Raw genomic sequence first — 8,374 nt, 5'->3', positions numbered from 1 at the left:
CGATGCATCAAAACTTCCAATCAAAATTATCACTGGTTAAAGGGAATAGTTCACTTAAATGAAATTAATTTTTTGGTTGTATGATTTTTTATGCTCAAAATGATCAGCAAAGAAAATAAAACCTTTTTATAAAAAAATCAGTTTTTTAGATAGGAAGAACAATTCAGTTTTAAAAGAGGCAAATGACCCCTGCAAGGCACACATTCCTCAGCAAGGCACCTTTTTCGGGACGAGAAATGGAGTATCTTTGCCTAGGCTGATCGTTTGGCTGTAAAAGCTCCTGATTTGTGCTTGTCTCAGCTCAAGGTACGGAACTGCTATTCCAGTTCAAAACCCCATGTTAAAAGTGAACTAATTCATTTAAGTGAATTGGGCGCGTGCAAGACCGGGCGGTGTGTCCATGGTGACCTTTGGGCTCTCAGAACTGTCGTTTCCGATGAACTTTGACCCCACAGACTTGATTCAAAGTCATCGAAACATACATACGCACTTTACTCAGCTTATGGACCTGCTTGGAAGACTAATTAACATGCGAAAATCTTGCTCCGAAGTCGGAAGACAAAGCCCGTCCTCTGAAATGTGCATCACCACGGGCAGACCTTTGTTTATTATTTCAGTGACAACCGCCTGACGCAGCCACGTGCCTGGGTCGTTTTTCATGCACAATGTCTCCCTCGGAACTCGACCAATGAGTGGGGTCCGTCGGTCTGAAAAAAATGCCAGCCACACTGTGTCAGCTCTGACACTGATGTATCCCAGAGGTCGGACGGACCATCAAGGCCGCGCCTCTGTGTATACACGGCGCGGTCTCGTCTGGGTCAGTCCGGCGCGACCGGCGGTCTCCGACCTCACGAGCCGCTCCCTCCGTCGTCCGGCAGCGGGACGGTAGAGGAGGACGGTGGTGAGGAGGGGAGCGGCACCGATAGCCAGCCCTGATGCTGGTGGTGCGGGTGGTACCGGTCGGACGGTCCCGGCTGGTCAGTGCCGCGGTCCGGCGGCGGCCGATGTCGGCGCTGACCGGGTTCGCTCCCACCGCCTCCATCCTGACTACACCGGCACGCTGCAACAGCCAGCTCGCCGCCGACGCACACAGAAGACGGCACAAAAATGTAATCACCGGTGAGTGTGTGCGGAAAACGTCATGCCGTTTTTGGGTCGGGTGTTGTGCAATTCACCGCTTTACCGTGCTATATTTTGGTAAACTTATCTTTGCACATCATTACTCATGCGTCACATTTTTTTCAAATAATTTGTGCTTACGATCGTACGTTTGGAAAGGGCAACTGATATGATCCGTCACATCAGGACAAGTTTGGACGCGGACGTTGCAATTATTAACTCATTACGATCGTTCTAACTGTTATGACGGCCGTCTGTGCGCTGGCCAGGCCCGGACGCCGTCGCGCTGCGTCTCCACAGAGGGCACCTGGTGGTTCAGCACCCCCGCTGGCCGGTGGACGACGCCTTCTTCTCGCTGGCCTGGCTGCGGGACCACTGTCGATGTCGACACTGCTACGACGACTCCACATTCCAGAGAAAGGTCAGAGAAACGTAGGCCTACCTAATAATAGGTACGAAACCTGTCCTAACTCTTATTTGAGATTATTCAATGTATGTATGTATGGTGTATAAAAGGAACAATTTAAATGACAAGTTCGTGCGTAAAGGATAAGTGCATAAACGACGATGCGTGTGTTTGCTGACATTCCGGATTTTTGTGCTTTCGGTGGCATTTTTGCGAACGGTATTGTCCTGCTATGCTGTAAATGGAGAGCGCTTTTGCGTTTATGAAGACTAAATTACGAGTATCATTGCGGAAAACGAGATTTTAATGAAGAACCAGTCACATTGATAGGTATAAAAAAGTAATTCGTAGCATTGTGATAAAAAGAAGCGTGTTTGTTTCATGACATAAATGCGCAATTCACACAGTTGTGGTAAATTTGTTGAATGTGGATCGTGCCATGCTTTTTACCTTCGTTTTGCGTTTGTTTTACCAATTAAATGTTTCCAGACTGATGTGCGTCAGCTCTCATCCGTGGGCAATCCTCTGCAGTTCAACGTGAACTCGACGGGAACCGTGCTGGAGATCATATGTGAGTGATTTTTCTCAAACTGCCCTTACATGCTACTGTTTTCTTACGTCATCGGACGATGCAGCTTCAATTTACCCCTGCAATCCACATGCTGTTGTACATTTTTTTTTTTTGCGATTCCTTGGTTCTAGCATTTTTTATATGCTTCGTATTCGTCACTTCTCTGGTACTCAAAGCTTAATCAGGATGCCTCAAAAATTGAAAAGTAACGTAGCCTGAACAACTCTTATATGCTTGGATGTTTTTATGCAATTACACCACAATGACTTCAATCGTGTCGGAAAAATTTGTCTTGCGGTAACGCTTTTTAATGTGGACGATGCGTTTTGTGATCGGCTTAGCGGCTTTTTTTACTTTATCTGACCAGTGAGGCCTGTTCACAGGGCACGACGGCCACCAGTCCGAGTACAGTATGCGGTGGCTCTGGGAGAACAGCTATGTGGGCGCCAGGCACAGAGAGCAGCGCCAGAGCCGGCTCTGGCAGAGGTCAGTTGCGGTACGGGGCGGGGGCACCCAAGACACAAACATTTTCATGAATTTCGCCAGTCAACGTGCCAGAACGGGCTGTAGGAGACTGTGTCAAAATGGCTGTGCCATTTTAAGTTGGTCAGCACTTGGAATGAGCCAATACAGTTTCCCGGTAATATTTAGACGTCAACGAGAACTGAAAAGCCTAGTTTAAGGGCCGTAACTATCCCTGGTGACTGAGATCACTGGGGCAGTTTGTATCCAGTGACGTTGAGGTCACTGCGAGGTACGATCCATCCCTTACGTGTAAAATAAACTAAAAGTCATGTCAATTATGCCTTTCGAGTTGATTGTGATATGTCAGACTAATTTTGTTTGCCTGGCTGTGTGAGCTGACATGACCTGACCTCTATTTCCCGATGCCAGGTGCCTCTGGGACGGCCGACGGACCTCGGCGGAGGACCTGACCTCCGTGGTGTACGACTCCTTTATGAGCACCGAGGAGGGCGTCCGTAGGCTGATGAAGGGTTTCCTGACGCACGGCGCTGCTGTCGTCACTGGGGTGAGTTGAGTCTGCCGCCGCCGTCCACGGCTGCTCGAACGATGGTGATGTTTGTTTGTCGTTACACTGCCAGGTGACGGAAGCTAACCAGTTTCTGAGTGGCTTGATGGACAAGACGTCCGGGGAATCACTATTGTTATGTGGGCTTAATACAGGGCCTCGTCTAAGGAATTTTCACTGGGGGGGGGGGGGGGGGGGGCCAGAGCCTGAAGGAGCCAAACCTAGGGTACCCCTAAATCCTGTTTTCTCACCGGATTTAGACCACTTGTTTTTCATCACAGCCCTCAGGGCATATTTTAACAAATTTGTACTGCGTCCCAAAGTTGAGCAGAGGGCACGTGCTACGACTAAGGGCACAGGGCAAGGAACAGAGTAGGGCACTGAGGAGGGCAGAAAGTTGGGCACGGCAATTTGCAGGGCATGGCGATGGCACAGGATATTTTAGAGGGAAGGCCGGGTACAGATCAGGGCAGACAGCAGGGCACAGGTCAGGGAACCGGACAGGGCAGGGACGCAGTGGGTCAAATCAGCAGGGACTACGTCCCAAGGCGAGGGGGCTGCGTCCCAAAATGGGACGCAGTAAGTGACTTAGAATATGCCCTGCAGCCCTGACACCATGATTTTTTTTTTAACTAAAGGAAAAAATAATAGGGCATCCGACCCATGGTGTTGAGCGTTTTTGAGTGGCAGTGCCTTGTCTAAGGAATTTACATGCCGAGCCTTATGTCGGGGGCCCACACGCATAGACTGAGCGCTTGACTCTGCCGAGTTCTGAGGGCTAATACCAGCTTCTGGACCCACGCCGGCCTCTATGATAGCCCACACTGACTTTATATAATCCATACCAGGCTTTAAGGATCAAGCTGAGTGGAGACAGTATTTTCCCACTAGGGCCCCCTCAGACGAGTGTAATGCGTACGTATCAACTTGGAGACTGATGGCTTCTCAGTTGGATTCTCCGTAAGTCGTAATCGCCGTGGATCTCCGACACAACCTTAACCCGCGCCCCAGTGGCGGTCTCAGCCAACTTCGCCCTAGTGAGGGGGGGGGGGCATATGTTACCACCCACCTCTAACTCAAAAACTAAGAGGACTAGAAAGACGCGGTAAAAAGCAGTCGATAGCTCTCAATGCGTACGTTTGAAAGTATTTCAGTCATTTTTCATCTTGGAGCAATATTGGGGTCACTGGAGGTCATCAAAGGTCAAAATTTGCCAAATGTCATTATATTTTTCAGAAAACATGCTTATATCTCAGGAACTATGATAGCTAGAAAAACGCATGGAAAGCAATCGATAGCTTTTGAACTCTTTTTTCGATAAGGTCATTATCAAAATTGACCTCAGGTCAACGGTTTAGCCTCCAGAGGGCAAAAACTCCAAAAATAGCTGTTTTTTTCGCAAAGTGTTTTTCGACAATAACTTTTGAGTAGAAAAAGCCACGACATTTCTATTGCCAGAATCGTGTTCCTCTTGACGAGACGCGTCGAGTGAACTATAATTTGACCTTGAAAGATCAACTTGAAAATTTGACCTCAGGTCAAGGTCATGACCTGACCGGAAAAGGTCGTGTTGCATATCATTCGATGCGTCTCAACAAGACAAACACAATGAAGCCATCCCCAGCGTTCTATCTCTTTCCAATCGCGAGTTATTGGCAAAAATCTGTTTGTAGCCTCAAATGACCTCGGATGACCTTTGTAGAGGCTATCAGCAAAAATGACACCTTGGTCATCACGGGTGGTCCAAATCATTGTGATTCTGAAATATTTGGACTGTTCCCATGCGTACACACGTATCTGGAGGCATTTTCATTTTTCTCCATTGACTTATAATGGTAAGGTCACGCCACTGACCTGACCTTAGGTCACGGATATAAAAAATCCGAGATATACAAATTGTAGGCGCCCATAACATCATGCAATCCACCAAGTTTAAAACCTTTCTGACAAACACTGCAGGCTGGACATGATTGCAAACTTTTTTTTAGGCCTGGTCAGTTAACTTGACCTGGTGACCTGACCTGACATGACCTGGAGTCAAAAATTTCACACATTGTCCAAAATTGATGTACGAAAAGCTATTCCAAGCGGCGCGGCGCTACGCGCCGCGGTTTTTCATTTATACGCAAAAAACGCGACAGGGTGGTAACATATGCCCCCCCCCCCCACTGGGGCGAAGGTTAAGGTTGTCAGAGGCTATAAACTAAACAAAAAATGAAGATTTCCCCGCCGTGTAGTAGTGCAATTTGAGGCCCTTTGGGACCCTACAGGCTGGCATTTGGCTGGCATTTGCCCACCGGGACTCCACGCCGACTTCTATAGATAATCCAGCTTTCAGTTCCCGTCCCCACAGACAGACCACCAATCTGCGCCTACGTACGACCACCACGGGATCCTGCTTCATTACGACTAGGAGCTACTCTAGCCGCACACCGGTGACCGTCCAGCCAGAAGCTGGACGCCGCATAGTGAGGACGACGATAGGCAAAAACAAGAGATTGACGCCCCGAGGACAGAAACAACAGATTGATACGTAAAGGAGAAATTTTTGAATTTTTGTCGGTCGAGCGTTGGACTCCGCGTGGTGAGGGCACGCGTCCCGGTTATAACAGTCCGGGTTCGAAGCGCGACAGAGTCGCTTGATGTTTATGAGCCTCCTGGCGAGTATGGTTGCGGTTGGTGGCAGGCCGTAACCAGTCGAAGTCAGTGAGGGGACCGGCCGTGCGCGGCTATGTACATACGTAAAACTTTGGGCTCTAAATTCTGCCATAGATCAGGAATTGCGCGATCGGAGGGTAGAGGGCAGGGCCAACGCAACAAGATCTGCTTACCGGGGGCTCTGTACTTGTGAATCCTTCCATTCAAGAGGTTCGGACTAAATTTATAAAAAAGAATATCCGAGACACGGAGTTGGGCGCCTGAAAAGACGAAATGTAACGTATTGCTGAGCGAAAAAAAAATGGTTAAGGTCAGGAAAACAAAATAAACACTTGATAACAGGCCTAAGTAATCGGCTAGGTATCAATGTGCTCACATTGCATCCATGTTTCGTTTACACATTTGCTTTTATGTGCACTGACGCCTCGACCTAAAAATTTGTTTGCCTTTTGGCTATTGCCGGCCCCCCAGTAGTGACTTTTTGCCCTGACTGGGGGGGGGGGGGGCAGGCCGATGACTGCAGGGGTTTAGCCCCCCAGTTAACATGTTAGACGAGGCCTTGGCTTAATATGACTAAAAGGCGTCGGCGCGCTTCGAAGTCACAGCAAACCATCAAAAATGGCTAGTTCGAGGCAGGAAATGAGTACACGATCTGTCCCACGTTGTAGGCTGATAGTAGATTTGCCTAAGGAATCCGTTCCGATCCGACTATTCGAACTGATTGAATATTTTGCGATGTTTTATCTAATAGCTCGAATGGAATGGGGAGCTCCCTGCCCTCGGTTCGGGTCTTCCCCGGATCTGTAACCGGTGCTGCCCTCTGACGCGTCCGTCTCTCTCCTCCCCTGCCGCAGGTGGCGCCCACACCCGCAGCGACCCAGGCCGTGGTGGAGCGGGTGGGCGTCGTACAGCACACCATGTTCGGCGGTGTGTGGGAGTTTACAGCCAACGGACGACACGCGGATACTGCCTACGGCCGGGACGAGCTGCTGCCGCACACGGACGGCACCTACTACAGCGAGCCGCCCGGGTAGGCACGGTAGGCACACCTCACACGGACGGCACCTACTGCAGCGAGCCGCAAGGGTAGGCACGGTAGGCACACCTCACACGGACGGCACCTACTGCAGCGAGCCGCAAGGGTAGGCACGGTAGGCACACCTCGCACGGACGGCACCTACTACAGCGAGCCGCCTGGGTAGGCATGGTAGGCAGGGTACACAATGTTTCGAGGCATACTTACGCAAATTAGTGGACTTAATTACGTACGAGTATGATGCTCTGAAAACGATCCGTTAAACTGAAGGTCATGTTCTTGAAGTGGCAACGAAAAAGGAGGACATTCGCCGTTCTCTTCCCCTAGTTGGCTTTAAGCGAGCTGCAGCGAAGGAAGAATGCATTAATAAAAAGTACCGTGGACCTTCCTTAACTTATTTAAGTTTTTCAACAGCCTATATCGGTCCTCTATGTAGGCTGCTTCCAATGTTATTAGCTATAGCCCTATCATGACTGCCGTTTCTTGCCTCTCATTCCCACCGTCTGTCCGCACCGGCAGTGTGCAGGTGTTCCACTGCCTGGCGCATGACGGTCACGGCGGCGAGACCACGCTGGTGGACGGGTTCGCGGCGCTGCACGCCCTCCACCAGGCCGACCCGGCCGCCTACGAGCTGCTGTCGCGCGTGCCGTGTGCCGGTGAGTACCGCGACCCTTCCCGGCGGCTGCACATGGTCGGCGACGGGCCCGTGATCGCCCACCGCGCCGGCGCGGAGCCTACGCCCGAGAGCCTGCTGCGGCTGCGCTTCAACCCGTACGACCGAGCGGCGGCGCGGCGCGGCGAGCCCGCGGAGGTGGAGGCCTTCTACGGTGCGTACGGCCGGCTTACGGAGCTGCTCTGGGACGCGCGGCGCCGACTGCGACTCAAACTGAGACCTGGCACCGTCATTCTGATCGACAACTGGCGCGTGCTGCATGGCCGCGCCGCGTTCACCGGGCGGCGGCATATGTGTGGTGCCTACATGGCACGCAGCGATGTCCTCAGTCGCGCCAGGTCTGTGGGGCTACTAATCTAGATGCCACGCCTTGTCTATCGAACAGCAAAACCGCCAGTCTTCCGTACAAGGACTACGTATCTACTGTTAACGCCAGACCCCTTGAGACCCTAATTTTTCGCGATTACTTTTAAATGCGTGAAGGAATTTCAACCAAGCTCAGGACATGGCCGTTTCAAGACAGGCCGAAACTTTTACAATTTAGATATTTTATCGCCATTTCAATATTTCAGGCACTTGTCATTGACTCGTAATGTTAAATTTCGAGCAAGATTTTCATCCGGTGTGTAGAGGCTATCACCAGTCAGTCTGTGATACGTTATGACGTCACAGCTAAGCCCCGCCTCTGTGGTCTTGGCCTGCGGCGGTTTCGGGCCGGCGCGCGGTCACTCTCGCTGTGGCGGGGAGCGGGGACGGGCGACGGGCGAGCGGTGCCGAAAGCCGGCGGAGTTGTGCGTAGCGTCTTGGCTGACAGTGCCCAGAGAGCGACATGATGACTAAGGAGTCATAAATGCTCAATGCGCATTGCTTCTACAATGCGC

At 50.9% G+C, this 8,374-nt stretch overlaps 1 protein-coding gene across 1 annotated transcript; it reads left to right on the top strand.

Annotated features, from left to right (window-relative positions):
- Window positions 1–418: 418 nt before the first annotated feature.
- On the top strand, window positions 419–7,906 carry LOC122364187 (trimethyllysine dioxygenase, mitochondrial-like). The gene is made up of 7 exons (XM_043334324.1): window positions 419–1,119; window positions 1,389–1,540; window positions 2,015–2,096; window positions 2,480–2,582; window positions 2,991–3,126; window positions 6,639–6,814; window positions 7,340–7,906. Exons 1-7 carry the CDS (start codon window positions 936–938, stop codon window positions 7,851–7,853), a joined length of 1,347 nt encoding a protein of 448 aa, XP_043190259.1. The 5' UTR covers window positions 419–935; the 3' UTR covers window positions 7,854–7,906.
- The last annotated feature ends 468 nt before the right edge of the window (window positions 7,907–8,374 follow it).

The sequence above is a fragment of the Amphibalanus amphitrite genome, unplaced genomic scaffold (assembly GCF_019059575.1).
Source record: "Amphibalanus amphitrite isolate SeventyFive unplaced genomic scaffold, NRLGWU_Aamphi_draft 000661F_arrow, whole genome shotgun sequence".
Classification (NCBI taxonomy): domain Eukaryota; kingdom Metazoa; phylum Arthropoda; class Thecostraca; order Balanomorpha; family Balanidae; genus Amphibalanus; species Amphibalanus amphitrite.
This window is presented reverse-complemented; position numbering and strand designations above follow the sequence as displayed.